General features: G+C 39.6%; 3 protein-coding genes and 1 long non-coding RNA gene across 5 annotated transcripts in view; 2 read left to right on the top strand and 2 right to left on the bottom strand.

The window, feature by feature from the left end:
• The first annotated feature begins 240 nt into the window (after positions 1-240).
• Positions 241-1,227, top strand: LOC124283945 (serine/threonine-protein kinase mos-like). Its single transcript, XM_046719982.1, has one exon. It carries the CDS (start codon positions 241-243, stop codon positions 1,225-1,227), a length of 987 nt encoding a protein of 328 aa, XP_046575938.1.
• Positions 1,228-4,444: 3,217 nt separating this feature from the next.
• LOC124283946 (BTB and MATH domain-containing protein 38-like) lies at positions 4,445-5,975 on the top strand. The gene has a single exon (XM_046719983.1). The coding sequence runs from the start codon at positions 4,445-4,447 to the stop codon at positions 5,297-5,299; it is 855 nt and encodes a 284-aa protein (XP_046575939.1). The 3' UTR covers positions 5,300-5,975.
• A 4,507-nt stretch (positions 5,976-10,482) lies between these two features.
• LOC124283927 lies at positions 10,483-14,559 on the bottom strand. The gene is made up of 2 exons (XR_006900435.1): positions 12,846-14,559; positions 10,483-12,810 (listed from the first exon to the last, which is right to left on the bottom strand). It is a non-coding gene; the product is annotated as an uncharacterized LOC124283927 (long non-coding RNA).
• A 44-nt stretch (positions 14,560-14,603) lies between these two features.
• LOC124283928 (acetyl-coenzyme A synthetase, cytoplasmic-like) overlaps positions 14,604-24,239 on the bottom strand; it is a 40,470-nt gene continuing 30,834 nt past the window's right edge. For both annotated transcript variants that reach the window (XM_046719964.1, XM_046719963.1), the window contains exons 12-16: positions 18,032-18,112; positions 17,624-17,732; positions 16,279-16,478; positions 15,398-15,443; positions 14,604-15,023 (exon numbers count right to left, since the gene is read on the bottom strand). In XM_046719964.1, coding sequence (XP_046575920.1) covers positions 14,824-15,023; positions 15,398-15,443; positions 16,279-16,478; positions 17,624-17,732; positions 18,032-18,112 — 636 coding nt within the window. In that variant the 3' untranslated portion in view covers positions 14,604-14,823. The remainder of the gene's footprint in view (positions 15,024-15,397; positions 15,444-16,278; positions 16,479-17,623; positions 17,733-18,031; positions 18,113-24,239) is intronic.

Consider the following 24,239-nt stretch of genomic DNA (forward strand, 5'->3'; position numbering starts at 1 on the left):
TAGCCAGTGCTTGAAATCGCAATGTTTTCATTTCATTCGAATGTGTAATTTTGTCAAGTGTACTGAGTCAACAAGTGAAGATAGTTTTGTTTCTTCAATCGTCAATTCGTTTTAAATACCTTGTCTACCAATCAGTTTCTTGGGCTTAAAGGCGACGTTTGAAGCTGTGGCTTGTCAGAAAAGTTTTCGTGTACTGAAAATGAAATTTACCACTTTGCCTGAAAAGGCTTTTGTTACGTGATGCCAAAATTTGAAGAACACGGTGCAGACGACGGACAGACGGACGACGTAGCTGACATCGAAATGGTTTGTGATGCGATTTATCGCCAGTCACGATCCCTGAGTTTGCCAAACAATACATTCGACCACACCATTGAGAGTCTGAGTGGTGAAACCCTGTCGAAAAAGGACGTTTCCCTGGGCCGTTTGTTGGGCTCGGGGGGATTCGGATCGGTGTATTTGGGGACGTACAAAAACAACGAAGTTGCGGTGAAAATCTTCCACGCTGTAAGCAAGAACCCCCTAGCTCAAGTCCAGAGCTTCAAGGCTGAGTTGGCGATTTTGAACTTCAAGCATCCGCATATCATTAGAACCCTCACTGCAACGACCCTGGACGACTTCAACGACGGTCCGTGGGTGGTTATGGAGTACGTGAGTGACCAGACTTTGCAGAGCGTTATTAACGACATGGACCAGCAGTTGTGTATGGTACGCAGGTTGAAGCACGCACTGCAGATAGCAAGTGCAGTACAATACGCTCACGATAACTGTATTGTACATCTGGATATCAAACCTGTCAACGTTCTTCTCACCCAAGATGACGACTGCAAGTTGGGCGACTTCGGTTGCTGCCAAGAAGTGGAATTCAATACGGGTCGAGTTAGTCCCACAAATCGATCTGCCTTAACCGGAACCTTTGCATACCGGGCACCTGAACTTCTCAAAGGAGGAGCGCCATCTTTACAAGCTGATATTTATTCATATGGAGTAACACTGTGGCAAATGCTGAGTCGGGAGACGCCTTACGCTAACGAAAACCAGCACGTTGTCATCTTCGGTGTCGTCGCATACGGACTCCGACCGAAGCATCCCGTTATCGGAGATGAGCCGTTTGATAAACTGTATCAGGATCTATACACCCAGTGCTGGGTTGCTGAGCCGGACGACAGACCAACATCCTCGGAGTTGATGGAGATCTTGGAAACGTGGAAACAGTATATCGACTAATGTAAGGTGGTGTTTTCAAAACGATTCCTGTGATGAAGCCAGAGTGCTAAGTTACCTGGATAACATGTTGGACTGGATAACCTCAAGAAACATTACCCTGGCCACATGACCCTTCGACTATATTTGCTTAACACTAAATTATCAATATTCTACGTTGACGTAATCATTACGGGCCTGACTGTTGGGAACATATCTGACGACTTATTTGTTTTGACGGTGCTAAGATTATTATTTTGGTAGCTACTCATCAGTCAACGTGATACAATGTGCTATTTCTCTGTGATCGTGATACAAAAGTGCTCAATATAATCATGAACTATGCCTATTTCATTTGTGCTATATTGTTCTAAGTGCTTGTGACGTGCAGTGAACGTTAACGCTGCTACATGTACATACATTTCAAGCACATTTAGCGAATTGATTTCCCAATGCGACTTTCTTGTCCGTTGGTCCTTTCTGTGCTGTGCAAGTGTCGCTAATATACATGATAAAAAAAAAAAACTCAAAAAAATATTATTTTCTGTTGTATCCATTTTTTTGGAACCAAAAAATGTTATTGTTGATATTTTATACATTGTTGTTAAGCGAATGTTGTGACGTCATGTACATTGTTTGAATCCGTCCAAGTTTTATTTTGTGATATTGTTGATGTATGGTCAGGTACCATTTACTGTAATGTATATATATGGGCGTTTTTGCCAAACTTGAAAAATTGTACCATAGCGAAATAGCACGTACTGTAAATCTATACCACGCTGGCTAAACAGTTTTCACGAACCACAATTGTACATTTTGTACAGTTTTTGTAAAATAGCAAGTATCACAACTTTGTTTCCTTCTATATGTAAATAATGTGTACATAAACACTTCCGCGTTTTTATTTTTTTATAATAAGAAAAAAAAATGCATTTTTTATCTTGCGTAATTAAATATGTAAAGTCACACTACTTGTAACATAGTTTAGGAAAATGCATCTTGTAAATATCTCATGAGAATGAATGTCAGTGCTCCGTGACGTGTCACTTCATTTGTTCTTGTAACACGCTGTCACTATTTTAGAGTTTTCTAACACTCCACCCGTTAACCCTGACTCGAATTTAACTAATATACCCTGGTTAGAAGTAGTTAAACATACTTAATGTAGCCTGCCCTAACCTTGGAATAATTAGAAGCAGGGTTACTGGAGGAATTCTGTCAGATTTGATCATGTTTATAAATGTTACGTCTTCCTGTGTAAATGATGTACATCAACATACTAACTTGTAAATATCATTGACGACCATTTGCCAATCATCTTTACGAAATAAACTATTGCTGTCAATCACGCTGCCTTATTACTTTGAGACTGACAAGGGCATGACCAAATATCGTGCAGCACGCGCGGTATCATATAACTGGTATCGCGAGGAAAGGCTCGACATGCCATCTCGTGCACGGAAAGCATGTGATTTGCTAAAACATGTGTCACGTCTTGCATGAAAGGCAGATAAAGGCACTAACACATGCTGTGTGTATGACTTATTCGTTCCGTATGCCTGAGGTATAATATCATTAAAACCAGATCTTAGTTCTCCCGACCGCTAAACAAAGTTCCGAGTACGACTAATCAGAGTGTCGCGTACCAAAATGACAATCGGAATGCATTTTCTTATCATGCAACCTCGAAAAGGTAAACACGGGGTATTCCGAACGACAGGATGGCTCACCAATGATCTTGGTTCGAATCCCTGGATGGTTACAATGTGTGAAGCCACAGTGCAGTGCCATTTGAACGTTAACACAACTGTCTATTCTTGGTGTGGCTATGGAAAGGGGCGATGACGGTCGAAAGGATATACAGCCTTGTCCCTCGTCGCGATTGATAGGAATAATGCCCAACGCGGCGCAGATTCCATCTGACTCACTCAATCATGCACTTGACATGTGTATTAAAAGTACTGTCGGAAATAGCAAAAAACTGTTTTTAGGCTGTTACTCTGTGTCCTTAAAATTGGCACAATTGCAAATAGCATATGTCGAAATAACCTACTTCGGCCTAACTGGGCGTTCAGCGGGATGCGTAATACGATATCCAGAAAAGCATGTTTACTCGTAAAATCGGGCAAAACTTAGAAAAAATACGAATAGCTGCTGAAAACAATAGATCAGACTATAGATGGCAATTAGGTCGCTCAGCCAGGTATGACGACAGACCGTCGACTCACCTGGCATGAAATGCACGTGCTGCCCACAGGCACAAGGGGTCATCTCAAAGATATTTTGTGCTTTTTCATGTGTGTTGACTATGTCTCATCTACTGATTAACATCTTACGTGTCTTTCTTTCATAAAGTTTATGTTGAGATATGTAAGAGAGTATGATACCCGAAAACCATAGAAACGCATCGTAGTATATAGGTGCCATGACCACCCGGAGATCGACAGGACTGGATATTATTTGTAAATTGTTATGACGTGCCGTGTACCTCCCCAGTATAATTGCCCTAAAGGATTATCTTATCTTAGCTGATATCTCTATCCCCAAGCCCGACCCCAGGTTTTGCTTTTGAGGCGACCCCTCCTATCTGTTTCTTTTTATAGTGACAGTAAGACTGCATGGTAGCTACATCCTTAATAGTTTCGGCATAAAAGTTATTATTTTTTACGTCAGCTATCGTTTATAATGAATCTACGTCTAATTTCAAATTGGGCATTTAAAAAGTGTCCTTTGTAATACAATATCGTCGCACACTAATTTGCATAAAGCCATGGTCTGTTCCAAATAAGTCTTTTTGGACTTAGAAAAAAGCCGCATTGCTCATTTCTGCACTAATTTCCCCACAGTAAAGTCATTTTTCTCCGTTTCCTATCTCTCTACCACTGAGACTGTAGTTAGGCCGAACTTAGTTTAACAGATATTTCACACTTTCACCTATCAACTACATAAATTGTAGAGATAAATGAGAAAATACAGTTTTTTTCTGTTTCCGACAGTACTATTTTATAGTAATCTTTCACACTATTTTCTGCGATAGGTCACCTGTGATAATATTCCCACAGCCAGTCGTTTTAAATAAATTACTTGGTATCCCGGCTCAAAGTTCTCTCATTAAAGTCCATCAAACACGTAACGGAATCAATACTACAATTCTCATGGTTAAAACTCACAACTCGCCTGCGCTAGAACTTTGCCAATTCCGTCATCGCGCTATCGATCGATTCTGACTCAGTATTCCAAGATGGCGGAGAACCTGGCATCAGACGATAGTTCTGAGGACGAAAATGTTATGTTTACCAGTGAATCCGCCACAACAGATCTTATAATCGTAGTCGAGGATAAGAAGATCTTTGTTGAACGGATTGTCCTGGCGTTATCGTCGCCTGTTTTCTGCCGCATGTTTCATTCAGATTTCAAGGAGAAGTCTGCACAGGAGATCCCTCTCCCGGGCAAGAAATACAGAGACTTTGTGGAATTTCTTCTGTGTATCTACCCCTCGACGATGAAACAGATCGACAAGGACAACGTGGATGTCGTCTTGTCCTTAGCAGACGAGTACCAAATGGAACAACTGAAGAAACGTTGCGAGACGTACCTGTTATGCCGATGCGAGAAAAACAACCCTTCGAACAGCGATCTCGCTCATATACTCTACCTATCCGATCGGTACTGTTTGAGAAAGGCGTTTGATAAATTTGCAAGCATGGCAGTTTACAGGCCAACATACGTAATGAAGTCCTACTCTGACTTCAATTCGCTGAGCGGAGATGCTAAGGCCGATATTTTGTTCCGACGCCTGGAACTGATAGAACGCCCTTCAAGAGAAATTCTTCGACATCTACCCGGATTAATCACGGCCATCCAGAACAGCTCGCTCGACTGTGGACGGAATCACAAAGAGCGGGTGGCAAGCGGCAGGTGCTTGGAATGCATCACCTCCATCCTGAACGTCAACAGCATCGAGTGTTTGCGACAGCTTCGACAATGTAAATCCCTCACCGATAAACTGGTATCTGCTTTCAAGGACGATAATACGTATGTTGTCAAGAAGAAGGTAGCGATTGCTGACATGCCGAATGTGTATCGACCTCTCTAATCAGCATGATAATAATCACAATGGCTCGTGTTGTTCCATGAGGTCATCTTGATTATGGATTCTGTGCAAAACGAGCTTGTCTGGGAGCGTGAGAGACAATTGCTGTTGCACCATTGCTATCGATTTCTGAAAGAAGGTTTATATGTGTCAGTGTGTAAAGGTGTATGTTATTTCACTATTGTCCGAGATGCAGTTCAACAAATGGTGGTGTGCAAGTGACAAATGGCTACCTTATAAAACCGAACTGCGTGAGCACATGCACATGGTATTCCGATTGAAGGACGCTCTCTTTCAGCGATGCAGCTGGTGGAGACGTGTAGTTGTGTGGCTGTTTTTGTTTTGAAAATCAGTGGTTGGCAACTTACGTGCAGGTCGGGAAACGATAAATTGTGTTTGCTGACGTTAGCAGGGGAGTTTCAAGAACTATATACACTCTTTTACATTAGAAACGTCACCTCCTGGTATCGCCATGGTCATGTGCAGGGTTTGTCAGCACTTGGCCCTTGTTTGTTGGTTTGTGGCAAAGCTGTCAATCACAGACCAAATCCTGTGAACAACGTAAGATGAAAAGACATGTCCTGTGACGGTAGTGTTTACTAATGTAGGAAATTACCCAATCAGTGTGACTCAGTTTTAAAAAATGCAGAAAATTACCCAATCGGTGTGACTCATTTTTCACTAATGCTGAAAATTACCCAATCAGTGTGATGCAGTTTTAACAGATGCAGAAAATTACCCAATCAGTTTGACTCAGTCTTCAGTAATGGTTTTTATGAAGTAGCATGTACAATGTGAATGACGTACACACACACACACACACACACACACACACACACACACACACACACATTCACCAGCCGATCTGTCCTGGAAACGGCGCGTTATAAACATTCTCATAATTAATATTATTATATGTGTAACGTTGTCATCTGGTGTATTAGCAACATAGCTTACACTAATGTAAGTGGCATTTTAGAAGCTGGTATGACGAAGATGAACAAGTGTACTGGACTGACAGTTTCTCTTTACAATCGATGCGACGTTTTTGGTGTAGATGCTTACACCGTTATCACGCTAGTCTGTCTCATAGTCCTTGAACCACATTATTTGTCTTTCTGCCTAACCCTTTCAACAATACTAAATGAAGCAAGTCTAGATTTCCTCAGGTTCAGGAATATCCTTTCTCACTTGGGCTTCTTTCCAATTCATGAAGATTCGTTTTTTTGGACAAAACCTATCACTTCCTATTGTATTCACTGTGTGTTTTAATACATGTATTCACCCAGGGCTGTGTTCGTACTGTCTAGATATACATGATATAATCATTGAAAGTGAACTGAATTGCTCTTCCTGTCGCGCTAGTTTGGTCAATACGGGACCATTTATTGTGCATTGTCGTAATTCCTTGGCAATATATTATGAACGTATATGCATGTAAATTTCAGGAATCCGAAACACTGCGTGAGTTGTATGGGTCTGTGTCACCTAACAAGCAAATTGTGATAAATATTGGACGCTATAAATGTGATATCTGTAGTAGCAGTGGTATTTTGTGTAACCGTTGAATGCAGAACAAGTGTCATTTGGCTTTTACTGTATGCGTTTATTATGGCGGTATTATGCGCGTGTCTGGATGTGTGCCGTCATGTCCCGGTGGTGTGATTGGTTGCTGATTCAACCAATCACTGGCTTGCCTTGACTTTGACAATTATTTATAGTCCGCTTATACACAATTTGAATATTACCGTGGCAGTAGAGACATCTTTAAACATCTTTCAGATAAATATGGCGAGTGGGTACACTGCGTATAGATGGGCAGTGCACGTGAAAAACGTGAGCTTTTTCGCTGTCTACCGATACTTGTTGAATAAATGATCAGTTCATGAATGAAGAATAAAGGTAAATGCAGATAAAATGAAAGCGAATTTCAGGATAGGTTCAAAACATTAAAGGAAATTCTCATTCCTGACATGAGCGTCTTCTGTAAACATGTCGTGCACATGCTGGCGTCCCAAATTTTAGACACATCCCTCGACTTACAACTTAGGCCAGTTTATTAATATCTTGTTTGTCGTGACTTTTTTCAAAACTGAACGGATACGGACAGAAATGATTATTTGTGTTATATGTATGTATTTCTTTTAGTTTAGCAAGTTACAGGTCGTAGTCAACCTAATTGGATTAAATGTACCGCTGGACATCTTTGGACCACGCTCCTGCGGCTCGAGGTATAATGAGACGGGACAGAGGCTGGTTTCCTTTGCGAATATGATATACGTGAGCAAAAAGTTGGAAATTGAATTGAACGAGTTGTTTCATCACAGTTCTTACAGATGACCGAAGTTTAGGATCAGCCGAGCGGGATAGGAATAGCAAGGGATATATCTTAACAAATGCATCACCCTTCCCATGTCATCCAAATTGTGTGTCACCCAAGAAAACCCATATGTCATCCATGCCTTTTGGACCCATCTTTCAGGCATAATTAAGGTCACTTTAGAATTGAAACGCTTGTCACCCACAAGAACACATATCCACCTAGCACTAATGTTGACGGAGGATCCAGCGATGGTTGAGCTTTAGAATTTGACAATGGAATGAATGCTGTTTTGCTATTTGCATGTCCTTTCTAAATCGTGTAAACGTACCCTGCTGAGTGTTTTATTCCACAATGCCTGTTATATTTTGTAATGCTTTTCACCAGAGGCCAAATATTGTACAATCCTCCAGGTCTGTTTTAACACAATCAAACCTAAAATTTGAAAGCGAAATAAAATCAATAAATATATTACGCTATTTCTTGTATTTTCTTTGGAAACAACGAGTTTCAGTGACCTGTAAATACCACAACACCACTGATTGGGGATTGATTGGACAAAATGCGGGCCAGGTATCCCGTGTGGATACCTTGGGGGGACCCTACAACCATGGACTGCCTGTATTTGTGTGAAGCGTTTGCTCGTCACGCCGAAGACCCTGGTTCGATTCCCTACATGGGTACAATACGTGAAGCCCATTTCTGGTGTCCCCCGCCGTGATATTGCTAAAATCGGCGTAAAACTAATCTCACTCACCCACTGTATTTGTGTGACCCTGAATGGAGTCTCTGTAAAAAACATGTTCCCAGTACCTCAAGCTGGCTGCTGACTGTAATGCTGGGTCTGTCTGGACTTTGTTGATCCACATCCAGATCCGTCAGAATCGATTACTTACACAGCTCACATACAGCTGGAATATTAGTGACTGGGGGTCGCCAAAATACAATTCTTGGTAGTTGAACTGCGATTTGAATTGGTATCAAGGCCACTCAAGGGCCATGATTGAAAGTGTCTCAGACACACCCTGTGGAGCATGACCAGAAGGAAATCCACGAATTTTCTCAAGTGCACATACCACATGTCGGTAGTTATTTTGTTTGTTTGTTGTTTAACGCCGCACTCAGATATATTCCAGCTATATGACTGCGGTCTGTAAATAATCGAGTCTGGACCAGACAATCCAGTGATCAACATGAGCATCGATCTACGCAATTGGGATAGGTGACATGTGTCAACCAAGTCAGCGAGCCTGCCCACCCGATCCCGTTAGTCGCCCCCTTACGGCAAGCATGGGTTGCTGAAAACAAATTTTAACTCGGATCGGGTTTGTCGGTATTTAATCTGCATGGGTAACAATGTTCATTCATTTTTCTGCCGACCCGGGTTAGAATGAGCCTTCAGTAACCCATGCTAGTAAGAGGCGACTAACGGGATCGGGTGGTCAGGATCGCTGGCTTGGTTGACACATGTCATCGGTTCCCAATTGCGCAGATCGATACTTATGCTGTTGATCACTGGATTGTCTGATCCAGACTCGATTATTTACAAACCGCCGCCATATAGCTGGAATATTGTTGAGTGCGGCGTAAAAATAAACTCACTCACTCATTCTTCTGCCACTATAGTACGAAGACGTTTATCAGATGACCAGAGATGGCACATTACTGGTATGCAATACTCCAGTATGGCCTGTAAAGACCCTGGTCGGGAAATGAATGTCCACTACACAGTTGTCAGTCAAAAAGCAATGAGATGAAGGATCGCCTACGTTCTGGAAGACCCAGGGTGGCGTCAGATCGTGGAGACAGGCCACTATGAGGCTCACTCGACAACTATTTGCCACAAGCACTGTTCTGAGGCACCTACGGTTACCATTTCGCCAGGTCTCTACGAGAACAGTCCGGAATCGCCAAAGGCGAGCCGGATACAGCCCAAGAGGGTTCATCATAAAGTCCTACTGAGCGGTCATCACCAAAAGTCACGTTTGGCTTGGTGTTTACCAGGCTAGAATCTGAGGACTTGGCGAAGAATACATTAGTCTGATGAAAGCCGATTCCTTCTTAATGTAACTAATGGAGAGTTTTAAGGCAGGGATATAAAGCACTTGCAGCAGCAAACAGATATTGATTGTTCCCAGGATACAAATAAACCTTCTTTGTGTCTCAACATATACACGACTGACTGACTGACTGAGTTTGGTTTTACGCCGCTTTTAGCAATATTCCAGCAACATCACGGCGGGGGACACCAGAAATGGGCTTCACACATTGTACCCATGTGGGGATTCGAACCCGAGTCTTCGGCGTGACGAGCCAACGCTTTAACCACTAGGCTACCCCACCGCCCCTACATATACACGAACACACACCCATTACAAAGCTGGGTTAGTATTCTTACTACTTTGATGAAACCAACCATCACGGCTATGGACATGACATAACCTTAAAACGTAATTCCGGCAACTGGGATTCGAACACACAACTATTACAAAGCTCTGCACAGCGTATTGTCGCACCTTAAATACATGGTCGCCGTGCTCCCATGGACAATACCAATGAATCACGACCCGTGTCAAATGAGGCACTTGTCCAGATATATTTTTCTGGAACCGGAATGAGTTGGGATTTATGCCGCATTTAGCAATATTCCGGCAATAATACAGCAGTGGGTACCATAACCGGTCTTCACAAACTGTACCCATAGCTCGAATAGAACCGGAGTCTTCAACATGACCAGCGAACACTTTAACCACTAGGCTACCCCAGCACCCCTGAAAGGGTCAGGATATGGCTGGAAGATAACAGTGGCATTACATAACAGGCACATCTGTGATGATTACCGAGACAAATAACACACTACCCACAATGTACCTGTAGAAATTTATTCTGCTGATATACATGATATCATACACTAACAACCAAGATATTCTGTATTGCGAAGCTGATATGAAGATCTTCCACCCAGTTACCACCCATGCAAGCCAGACACTGACAGTGCTAAATACATATATATTAGTTTGTCTGGACTGTTACATAGTGCCACAGATATACCAAGAGATCACAGCATCAGTATCTGTAACTTCAGCAAGGTTAAATAGGAGTCACTGGTCTACCTGATTAGGAATGATTACTAGATTTCAATTATTATGGGATACTCTAAATTGGACAACTAACTAATTAACTAAGACAGTTCAAATCCCTCCATTCAGGGTTCAAATAAACAATACATTCATGCTGGGTTTCATCATTTGATGAACCCATGTCAATGGACCAATTCATTTGAAAGTGATTAATTACTGGTAAAGTAGTGAGTGAGTGAGTTTAGTTTTACGCTGCACTCAGCATTATTCCAGCTATATGGCGACGGTCTGTAAATAATCGAGTCTGGACCAGACAATCCAGTGATCAACAGCATGAGCATCGTTCTGCATAATTGGGAACCAATGAGGTGTCAGCTAAGTCAACGAGCCTAACCACCCGATCCCGTTAGTTGCCTTTTACGACAAGCATGGGTTGCTGAAGATCAATTCTAACCCAGATCTTCACGGGTTACTGGTAAAGTAAGTAAGGTTTTAACAAAATCATATTTGGGATGATACACACTATTTACTATGTTTCTTATTAATTCCCCACCATCAATAAACAAATAATACTCAACAAAGTAAAAAATACAAACAATATTTTGTGAAACATTTAACTTACTGGTAACCTCTATCCAGGCAGTTGGCCAAAGGGAGATAACAAAGGTAAAGACCACAATGTCGAGGTCACCTGAGGTAATTGTAAGTACAATGCATAGGTAGTGCTCACAGTGGCTGCTGAATGAGGTGACATGCTTGAAAAAGCATGTGACCTTCAGTTTGTCAGATGGTGACCCTTTGTGGACATTTAACAAATAGAAAAGGGCATTGCCTGGGTGGCTAATTTAGTTGCAATTAACACAAAGGTAAATACAATGAGAGCAATGAGGCTCATGTGTTACTCAAGAACTATACCTGTAAAGACATCTGGATTTCCGTTCAACCAGAGATTTTATGACAAGGAAATGTAGATTTTTCTTCACCATGTTTCAGGATGTGAAAAATGATCGAAAATCCTTTTCATCCTGGTTTCAAGGGACTTATTTCAAAAGTTTTGCATGGAAAAACATATTACTATTCTTAACAAAGAACTTATTTAGAAACTACAGGATTTTTACCCAGTACATTTACCCTTGTCTTGTACACAAATGTACACAGATACACACAGACTCGTCACATATTAGCCATAACAATCACACTATAACTTACAGTCGATCCTGACCGCTGTTCTGAATACATCTCATACCATGCTAGGGTGACATAGCCCTGTATACAAACCACATACTTCTACTACATATGATGTTCCAAATACTGTTTAATGGAATGGTAGAATAGGAAATGCAATCTGTTAGAACCAAAATGCATAAAATTACAGCTTCCATTGTATCTTAGCAGTTGTTCTATTTACAAATTTGTTAATATGAAGACTATATAGGCTGTTTTCTTAAGCCAAAGGTTAAGATGGTTGAGGCAAAATGAAATAAACAACAGGAGAGATTCGGATCCACAACAGAGAAATACTGGGGGAAAAATAATACAGTGCAACATAAACATTGGTCCTTGCATACTGCTATAAGGCAAAGCTGATTATTTTTAATGTAACACTGAAAAGGTTGATGTGTTTTGATTAATTATCTTCAGTTAGCATGCTAACAGGTTACAATACAAATATGGAGTACCGGTAAATACCAAGATACATTAGTCCAATGATGCATATCACAGCACAGGACAATGCCAATATTGTGATAGGTGTCATATCACAATGCTAATACTGTGATAGATGTCATATCACAATGCTAATATTGTGATAGATGTCATATCACATTGCTAATATTGTGATACATGTTATATCACACTGCTAATATTGTGATAGATGTCATATCACAATGCTAATATTGTGATAGATGTCATATCACAATGCTAATACTGTGATACATGTTATATCACACTGCTAATTTTGTGATACACGTCATATCACACTGCTAATATTGTGATACACGTCATATCACACTTACATTGTGATACACGTCATATCACAATGCTAATATTGTGATACACGTCATATTACAATGCTACTATTGTGAATCTTTACTTACAATGATGCTTATATTGCCCTGCCCTGCATATAACCATGATTGTATCGTGGTACATTTTCTATGATACTTTTGGGGGGGAATTACAGATGAACATAAACAATTTAAACAAAGTGATAAAGTACATGAAATGCCTCCCCATGTATTAATTCATAACATCACTCTGTATCAGTTTCCAAAAAGTATTATTAACTCAGCTTTGCAAGAGTGAGTGAGTGAGTTTAGTTTTACGCCGCTTTTAGCAATATTCCAGCAACCATAAATGTACTTCACACATTGTACCCATGTGACAAATCGAACCCGGGTCTTCGGCGTGACAAGCGAATGCTTTAACCACTAGGCTACCCCACCGCCCTGCTTTGCAAGAACTCAGCCAGATTGTAATTGAAGTAGAAACATAAAACAGCCACAATCCAAAGTTCTGAATCTGATTGTATAATAACGTAAGTAGCAATAAGGTATGGCTTTCATGATACGCTTAGAGTACATTAAAGAATGTGATACAGTCCACATCACATCACTAGCCTGAGGCTTCCTCTCATACCATTCACCTTTCATTGTTGCTGCATTTCATATTGCACTTCTTGTAGTGTCTCTAGCCCCAGGTTACAATTCAATGCTTAAAGTATCCTTCAAGTATCATCAAACCCCACACAAATAAGACTTAAAAACACAGAAAATATAATACAGTAAAAATAAAAACCACTTCTACATAATAATAAGTAGTAACAATTTCATTTGATATTCCTTTAACTCACTAAAATTATCAAAATCAGGATCTCACCTCAAGAAGAGGATTTCATTTATGAAATGATGTTAAGTTAATCTGTTTATCAGATTATATCTTGATACAAATAAATAGATCACGACTTAATTTGTGGTTCTGCTTACAAAAAAACAAGTATTAAGTATTCAGTTGTGTCCTCAATAAAAATAACAAATAAATGATGAAAATTCAAGAAACAAGGGATATGTATAGAACATAATTTTGAGTACTTGCATAATATTGCACACACAACGGTGTGAGAATAAGGAATGGCATAGGGATGGCAATAATAATATATATCAATGTTAGTTGCTAACTGTCAACAAAAGGACAACTAAAAAGTCACCAAAAAGGAAAACCAAATACAGTATTTCTGTAATGAGTCATGAGTATAAACACAGAAGAAATAACTTTACTGTTATTACCATGACAACAGTGACACAAAATGGATAGAAAATGTAACAAATGGATCATCATAAAGATGTTGATAAAATCTTCAAATCTTCACACAAACAACTTTGGCATAATTTGTAGAGAGAATCTTTGAATGCATACCTGACTAGATATATGCCGGTAACTATTCTCATGTTATCCAATATTCAATTTAAAATGGGGTCCAAATTAGAAGTCGACAGGAGGAAAGAAAAAGTTTAGGACCCCTACACATGCAAAGTTTAACATCAAGAGATAAGACAAAAGCCCCTTGGCTTTCTTAAATATGTCTTGCAGTGAAGTCAACATTAGCTTGCATCCTGCTAGAGACAGTATAAACTAAAACAAACAACCCAAAATATCAACCATACACTTCAAGATTGCCCCGAAATACACAAAAACTGTTACACTAAAAACTATGAGAACCCCAAAACAAACGTCCTATGAAGGATGAGTGAGTGAGTGAGTATGGTTTTACGCCGCTTTTAGCAATATTCCAGCAATATCACGACAGACACCAGAAATGGGCTTCACACATTGTACCCATGTGGGGAATCGAACCCGGATCTATGGCGTGATGAGCAAATACTTTAACCACTAGGCTACCCCACCACCCCTATGAAGGATGAAATGAATCACACAGTGACACACAACCAAAGTGCCAACTACTCCCCCTGGCAAACAATCACCTGAATGTTTAAGCTGCCTAACAGTGATAATCAATACAATCTTCCTCATCTAATCCCTTATTACTAATAATAATTGGGCTATAAACAGACTAACTGTTAACAACTGCATTCTGACTTCACATGTTTTCTACGATGGTGGTAATGAGTTTATGCATCGTTTGGTCGGTTCTGGAACAACAAATCAATGACGCTTTCATCGGCCAGTGTTGACGTATCACCAAGCTGGCGGTCACCGACTGCAGTCTTCCGCAGGATACGTCTCATGATTTTCCCTGATCGAGTTTTGGGCAAGGCTGGAGCATTTTGGATGAAATCTGGTTGAGCAAATGGTCCAATCTTGGCACGAACTGAAATACAGCATAAGGATTAAACTGAAGCAGACTCTAAAATAAACAACATCTGTTTATGTTTATTTTAAACATTTTCACAACTTTCACTGACTTCAACATACTTCAAATATTTGGCCACAAAAACATTAAAAAGTGTCCAAATTGTAAAAGATCTTGGCAGACTTCCTCTTTGAAAAATATCACAAAAAACTCTAGACATCAGAAGGAAATTAGTGATGTCGCCCCGAGCAATGATTCAACCCCAACCACCCTATTTACAGCCAATCAGGAGATGGTAGACCGATGTGCGTCGTGATATGGGTCATACGAACATGTATACAAAATTAAAATTGTAACCTATTTAATGAAATCTGAAACTCATTCACGCTTACCAATATTCTTTAGTTCAGTTGTAAGATCAGGGGTGAATTCAAATCCCTGAAACAAAGAATTATAAAGACCATGATAATGTAACTACAATTAAATTGTAACTCTAGTCCATTAACATGTTAAACAAACTACTGGTGCTGACGGATTAATGAGATTAACATTGTCCCTATCCTTCAAACCATAGTCAAGCTATGGATAACACGGAACCCACCATCCCCATAGCATATGAGATATGTATAGCACAGCAGCCAACATTTCACAAAGTACTTGTTATAATCTGGTCAGAGCACAAAGCGATACAATAAAAACTGTCTAGCATACAAAACAGCATTCTGAAACTCAGTTAATATATTGAACACCTAGTTTCCATTTTGACAACAGCACCTTCTGCTGATATGAGATGGATGTTTCAATTGGACTGATGCAACACCATCAATATACTTCATTCCAGTTGATAAACAGGGTGCATTCATAGAAAAAGGGTTTAAGGCTAAATAACATTCCTCTTTTAACCGATATCTATGAAAATGTTGAGATATTTTCACAGATTGGCATATCATTCGTACAAATTGAAATCATATTTTTGTTCCAGCTGCAAATTTGTAACAGAAAAAATATTTATATATTCAGGACAGTTCGCAGTTGAGGTATAGTCAAGAGTGTTGAGGTATAGTCAAGAGTGTTGAGGTATAGTCAAGAGACTTGAGGTATAGTCAAGAGAGTTGAGGTATAGTCAAGAGAGTTGAGGTATAGTCAAGAGTGTTGAGGTATAGTCAAGAGAGTTGAGGTATAGTCAAGAGAGTTGAGGTATAGTCCAGAGTATTGAGGTATAGTCAAGAGTGTTGAGGTATAGTCAAGAGTGTTGAGGAAGTGTGTCACCCACCTGCTTCAGGGTGACGAAGCAGTAAATGCACTCTCCCTTGATCTTGTGTGGGTGAGAGACAGACGCTGCCTCAGTCACAGCCTTGTGCTCAATGAGGGCGGACTCCACTTCCGCTGTGCTCAACAAGTGGCCGGACACATTCACCATGTCGTCTATACGTCCCGTGATCCATATGTACCCGTCTTCATCCCTGCGTGCACCTGAAATACAGAAAGTCAGTCAAATCTGTCATTGCATGGCCTTTTGGGAGAGGGGGTGCCCCTTTTGAAATTCTGTCACCCTGTCCTTTTAGGATCATGGGGGAAACATTATGTCCCATTACGACAAGGGTAGGCTGCCAGGGACATGTGAAACCCAGAATCACCACAAGGGGTCTCATCCGAGAGACTACAGCTGCATTTCATAGTACAGTCAGCTCTCGTTAATCCGACACTCATTAATCCGACAATCACGTTAATCCGACAAAAAATTAGGGAACCATTTAAAACAGTGATAATTACTCTCGTTAATCCGACATTCTCGCATTCCGACTCCGACACACCAATCTAGCAACCGATCATTGTAAATACATTGTAAAAACATTCTTTAATCCGACAATCAACACAGCCGGTCGGATGATCCGACCGTATACAAACATCACACATGAAAGGTGATTAGTGCGTGCCTTACTGGCTGCTTAACACCCACCTCAGTGAACATCACACTTGTAACATATTCAACATCCGGGTCATAATGGCAGCTGATATGCGGTAAAAACAAACGTGAGTTTTGTGCCAATGTGGTCATGAAATAGATATGAAACTGTTCGCTTATGTGATTATATATGTATGTTATGCCATCTATGAATGTTAATAAATGAAAACAAGTATGTATTGTTAGTATTTCTTATTTCTGTGAATATTTTTACATACGATGAAGATAACTAGATCTACCATTTCTGATATGCATGCAACAGTATGACGATCATGACATTTAGTAAACATTGATATTTTCACACAAATACATTAATCCAACATTTTCATTAATCCGACATTTTCGTTAATCCGACATATTTCTCTGCAACCACAAGTGTCGGATTAACGAGAGTTGACTGTATATAACAGTTTACTCAGGGTTCATATTTTAATGGGTCAGTGAGTATGGTTATACTTATATATTAGAAATATTCAAGTAATATGAAAGCAAGGGATATCAGAAATGGGGTTCACACATTGTATCTATGTGAAGAATCAAACCCAGGTCTTCAGCTGAAACCACCAGGCTACCTCACTGCACCCTTACAGCTTGTCAGGTACATGATGTAGCAAATCATATGGAACTGAAGAGGACCCAGAGTACAACTCACCATCTCCAGTGCAGTAGCACCCGGGAAACTTCTTGAAGTATGTGGTCTCGAACCTTTCATGGTCTCCATACACTGTCCTCATGATGCTGGGCCAAGGCTGCTTGAACACCTGGAAACAGTTGGGCCAATATGCTGAACTTGATTTAGGCACTTCAATGTACGATCCGAAGTCATTGGTTTCTTTGTTGTGTGACACAAAACTCCCAGCTATATGACATTCACTTGTAAATAATCAATTCCGGACATTTATCATGTCGGATGTCTGAACTTTCTGGATGTCAACTGTCAGGAATTTATTGGATATTTCAAACCAAGCTTTTTTATACTGAAATATGTTGAATGGTCAATTTCATTGGAAACAGTATCATCTGGGATTACAAATTTGGGGGGAAAATAAACTCCACCTACCAAATATCCTTCAGCGGCCCCTGTGAGTTCCTTCCCCTCGTCATTCACAATGGCTGGAACTACGCCGAAGAAAGGGAATGTCTGGCAACAAAACAAGGAAGATACATCAGGCATCTAATTTAGATTTTCTGCATATTACACAAAAGTTTTAGCAAGTGTCAGAATGAGTGAGTTTAATTTTACGCCACAATCGGCAATATTTCAGCTATATGTCAGCGGTCTGTACATAATCAAGTCTGGACCAGACAATACAGAGATCAACAGCATGAGCATTGATCTACACAAATGGGATACAATGACATGTCAGTGAGCCTGACCACCCTATCCCATTAGTCGCCTCTTACAAAAGCATGGGTTACTGAAGATCAATTCTAACCCGGATCTTCACGGGTCTGCAAGTATCGGAGACGACAGTGTCTCCATGATACAGGATAGGAGGTTTGATCCTCGGCCACATCATACCAAATGTATCTCAGTGGGCTAGCACTATTAAACAGGCATACTTCCAGGCTAGTACAAGCGACTCACACAGACATATGCCACATGAACTTCGTTTCATTTCATTTTACCTCATCTCATCTTATGCACTGGATGAAGGCAGAACAACACTAAACATGGACTTCCAAACTGTTATTTATTTTTATTTTTCAAATTTGATGAAAATTCTACAAAAAAGATCTTTGGATGGCTGTTTCAATATACATCAGCATGCAATATACACTATCATATTTATGAAAACGTTGTAAGTTACATTACAAACCTGTGTAACAAAAATGTAATTTTTGGAGTAAAATTGATATTTTATACTTATCCTGACTCATGCTCTTTTTGCTTGTCTTCTTCTTCTTGCGAACATAGTGGAACACTTGTATCTCCCTAATTGAAGCTCCCTTCAATTTAAAATCACTAATTAGTATTCACCACGAGTTACCTCCTTTCCACAAGCGCGGGAACGAGGGCGCCACCTCTACCCATGTGCCTCACTCTCTCCTCATATACTGAGCCCAACATTTGAATTTACAGGGAAATCCAAAGTGTTATTTGGGGAGGATGGGAGGGCTGACCTCATGAGTCAGGATAAGTATAAAATATCAATTTTACTCCAAAAATTACATATTTTTCCTTATCCTGACTCATGCTCTTTTTGCTTGTAGCATCCTACGGAACGGAGGTGGGAATACTAATACTTTGGATTTTTAATAATTAGTGATTTGAACTGTGATGATTGTAATAACCCTATGGGAACTTCATAAAGGCACTGAACTGATGAATTCCTGCTGCTAACTTATCAGCTGCCATATAAAAGGTTATTACCATGTACTTATTATGATAAAGTATATATAACATTAATACAATGCTTAAGACTAATAGACTTAAGCTTGTTAATATGCTAGTATAAACTCCTTAGAGTTTGTTAGCTAAAATACTTTAAGATATAACATAGTACTAAGCTTAAGATATGATTAAACTTAAGCTAATTATATAATAGCAAACTCTTTAGAGTTTGTTAGTTAATATACTTATATGATATAGATATAATGCTGAGCTTAAGATATGAATAAGCTTTAGCTATATATATAATAGCAAAAACTCTGTAGAGTTTGTTAGCTAATATATTTTTATAATATGAGTATAGTACTGTGCTTAAGCTATAATTAACTTAAGCTACATATATAATAGCCAAACTCTGTAGAGTTTGTTAGCTAATATATTTTTATAATATGAGTATAGTACTGTGCTTAAGCTATAATTAACTTAAGCTACATATATAATAGCCAAACTCTGTAGAGTTTGTTAGCTAATATATATTATAATATTAGTATAGTACTGAGCTTAAGATATAATTAACTTAAGCTACATATATATAGCAAAACTCTGTAGGGTTTTGTTAGCTAATATATTTTTACAATATGAGTATAGTAGTGTGCTTAAGATATAATTAACTTAAGCTACATATATAATAGCAAAACTCCGTAGAGTTTGTTAGCTAATATATTTTACAATATGAGTATAGTAGTGTGCTTAAGATATAATGAACTTAAGCTACATATATAATAGCAGAACTCCGTAGAGTTTGTTAGCTAACATATTTTACAATATGAGTATAGTATTGTGCTTAAGATATTATTAACTTAAGCTACATATATAATAGCCAAAAAAACTCTGTAGAGTTTATTAGCTAATATGTTTATAGTGTAACCATAGTACTAAGCTTAAGATAAGATTAGACTTAAGCTAAATGTATATAGCAAAATAAACTCCTTAGAGTTTATTAACTAATATACTTTTTATGTTAAAAACATAGTACTGAGCTTAAGTTATGATGAAACTTAAGCTATATATATATAATAACAAAACTCCGTCGAGTTTTGTTAGCTAATACCTTTATAATGTAAACATACTGCTTAAGATATGATGAAAACTTAAGCTAATTGTATAATAGCTTGAAAACAACCCTTTAGAGTTTGTTAGCTATGATATAAACCTAGTATTGAGCTTATGAAGGAAAACTTAAGCTACATATATAATAGCAAGAACTCCGTAGAGTTTGTTATAATGTAACCATAAAGCTTAAAATATGATGAAACTTAAGCGAAATATATAATAGCAAAACCCTCTTTTAGAGTTTTGATAGCTAATATACCTATATGATATAAACATAGTACTGCTTTAAGATATGAATAAGCTTAAGTTACATATATAATAGCTAAAACTCTGTAGAGTTTGTTAGCTAATACATGTTATAATATAACCATATTGCTTAGAAATATGATGATACTTAAGCCAAATAGCAAAAAACTCTTTAGAGTTTGTTAGCTAATCTACTTATATGATATAAACATAGTACTAAGCTTAAGATATGAATAAGCTTAAGCTACCTATATAATAGCAAAACTCCTTAGAGTTTGTTAGCCAATATATTTTAATAATATGAGTATAGTACTATGCTTAAGGTATAATTAGCTTAAGTTACCTATATAATAGTAAAACTCCGTAGAGTTTGTTAGCTTAATTAACTTAAGCTATGTATAAAATAGCCAAAAACTCTGTAGAGTTTGTTAGCTAATGCATTTATCATGTAACCATAGTATTACTCTTAAGATATGAATAACTTAAGGTAAATATATATAATAACAAACTCTGTAGAGTTGTTAACTTATATATTGTATGATGTAATAATCATAGTACTGTGATGATAAAAGGAACTTAAGTAAATTATATATAGCATGAAGCTATTAAGTATTGTTATAAGATAAGTAAAAATCTGTTAGATTGACTTATCTTCTCCGAGGAACTGTCAGCTGTTGTGCGAGGACCATGGGATCGAATTGGTGTATACCTGAGACGTCCTCGGTGGTGATATCTCTCAGATAATGGTTTGCAACCACCATATCGGATTTCCAGAAATAAACCCTCCATTATTTCAATCACATTTGTGTAGAACAATTCTAGAAGTTAGCGCTATAATATCATGAGTATTAAGCTCATGGAGGGTCGGAATAGGTCCATCCGCATATGCACGTAGTATGACAGTTCTGATCCAAATGGAGATATAGTACATGAGACTTCACTCTGCGTAAGTTGATGATAGAGGAAATAATCTGTTGCATTTTTTTCCTCCTGTTTGGTTTGGTGGAGATAAATTTACAGTGCTCTTGCTGGCCATCTTGATAGAATCATCGTATCATGGGGTCCAAGTATGTCATCCAGGCGTGTTCATAAACCTCACTTGTGAGGTGTTGGAGCACTATATTCATATCCCCAGGTTGGGCGTGAAATTTCCGTTTTATTCTCCAAACAGAAGTTTAGTAGGTTTACTAACCATCTAGTTGTGTTAGTTGCTTGATGAAATTCAGCTGTAGTCTGAAACGCTGTGGATTTAGATCCAGTTGTATCTTTCGTCTAGGTAATTCGCTGCGAAGTCCTTGACGATGTAGGTGCACAACCAGGTGTGTCTGTCCTCGTTGAACTTTATGTAAAATCGCCTGACTGCCGATCCCTCGTCTTAACTTGACAGGGGAGGTCTCTAACTTGAAGAAAGGCAGTCTAATCATGAATGTTCAGGTTAACTGGACTGTAATGAGGCTTGCTCGTTCACTGATATATAGTTGTCACTTGTGACGTAAGTCTTGAACTGTGAACAGAGATCGACCTCTGTGTAGGTCGTTGTCCCTCGCGGTCCAATCAGAACAAAGCATTTTGATTCTGTATAAATACCCGCGCTGTGATGTCACCGGTGTAGCGGGAAAAAAACCCACCTTGAATAAATTCTTGTCGTCGTTGATATTAGCATAAACGTCGGTCTTCACCGTAGCTTCCCGAAGTTATCCGAGTGACCACGTGTTTCGAGGGTTAATGGTAACCGCGCGAAACCTCCGGCGCGAAATATCTCGCTCTGTAATTTTATGCTGGGTAGGTTATTTTCCTGGTTGTCGTGAAAATAATTTCAGTTTTGAATATAATTCCGACTTCCTTATATATAAGGGTATAAACAACTTGCAAGTTGTGAGCTTGTAGACTGTATACATGAATGTATCGTCATAATTGTAGAATTAACGTTGAACTTGTTGTACATATTTCTTCTCAGAAACTTTGACGATTAAGAGTTATACTCGCTGTAACAAGGCTGCTGTTCAATTTTGATATTGAATTGTCTGCAGATATGCGTAATGGTCACGCATGTAGATAATCGTATCGTCGTCCGGGATTGTATATTAGCAATTTATACGGAATAGTTGATTTCTGTGAAGATCTATGAAATGTCGTTGACTAATAATACAGCGACGTTCTGTGTTGTAAATAGCCTAAGCAATTATCTTCGCGTAGGCTTATAGACGGCATCTGGCATACAGTTGATAATCAACTTATGCGACGTCTTGAACGGACTGACGAGTAGCTATATATGACGAGTGGCTAGTATATGGAAACCTTGGAGGAGACTTCCTCGGTGAACGCCGGAGACTTCGCGAAGTTCTCGAAGTATCCCTTCTAGATCTTCTGGGTGAAGTAGACTTGAGTTACACTTAGCCTTCGCGACCATCGCGAAGGTGTCGAGTCAAAGCCCGATTAGTATATATATATATATATATAAATATATATATGAGCGCTTGCTTCGTGAACAGCCTCTGTGTTTAACAGGATGTGGGATCGGCGAAGCGCTTGCCTAAGTAGGGCCGCATGGATCATCTTATCATATTCAGAAGTCGTGTTACGAAGTCTGGTGATAAGTGTCTAATTGATCGTTCTAGATCTATTTAGGCCAGCGAACATACGTCTCGTCATGGATTCAACAGAACCAATATACGATTGTAGTTCTTATACTTGATATCGATGATCAACTTGTCTATGGGTTGATCTTCTCGGAGACTTGTGAGGGGAACGTTGATAGTTTCGCGAAGCTCTTGTATAGTCCCTCGATGTCCTTCTAGATGATGATGATCTGGATTCAGGTGTCCTTCGCGCATGCCTTCGCGAAGCTTCCTCTGCGTCCGGTCCGGGGGAACGACGATATGACCTTCGCGAAGGCTTCCACATCTAGGGATGAAACCGCATAAGGTGATGATCTATCCTGCCTTCGCGAAGTCCTTCGCGAAGGCTGTACATCTAGGTTCTTTCCGCCTTCGCGAAGGCTGTACATCTAGGTCCTTTGCCGCCTTCGCGAAGGCCTTCGCGAAGGCTGTACATCTAGGTCCTTCGTCAAGGTGGTCCGTGACTTCCTTCGCGAAGGTGACATCGTCCTGGCTGCTACGTTGACGGGGGGTGCCTCTCGGGTGCTGTCTACGTTGGAGCCTTCGCGAAGGCTCGGACCCTGCTACCGCAGATATTGGTCCTCCATGATGTTCATAATTTGTCGCATCATGTCTTCTGGGATGGTCTGCGACGAGGTCGTCGGTGCTTTATCTGCGGTGTTAATGGAGGGGTCCACCGGAAAATCGTCCGACATCAGTGTAGAGGCATCAGGCTGCATGGTGATCTCTGCTGATGTCGCTTGTAGCTGTCACCGGTCGTTTCTTGTGGCGTCGTCGGGGATGATGATCAGCTGATCATCGTAGAGGTCCAGGTCATCGGTTGGAACAATCTCGCTGAGAAAGTCCTAGTAGACTTCGCTGATTTTCCCTCAGAGGTCGACGCTGCCCTGGGTGTGCGACGCCTGCGCTGAGTGTTGGTAATGATGGGACCCTCAGGACGATCATCGCGATATCTGCGT

This window comes from Haliotis rubra, unplaced genomic scaffold (assembly GCF_003918875.1).
Source record: "Haliotis rubra isolate DU_JTF1 unplaced genomic scaffold, ASM391887v1 Scf325, whole genome shotgun sequence".
In the NCBI taxonomy this organism is placed as follows: domain Eukaryota; kingdom Metazoa; phylum Mollusca; class Gastropoda; order Lepetellida; family Haliotidae; genus Haliotis; species Haliotis rubra.

What these genes read in the sequence shown, in the direction of transcription:
- LOC124283945 (XM_046719982.1), top strand. Translation starts at nt 241, where the DNA reads ATGCCAAAATTTGAAGAACACGGTGCAGACGACGGACAGACGGACGAC.
- LOC124283946 (XM_046719983.1), top strand. Translation starts at nt 4,445, where the DNA reads ATGGCGGAGAACCTGGCATCAGACGATAGTTCTGAGGACGAAAATGTT.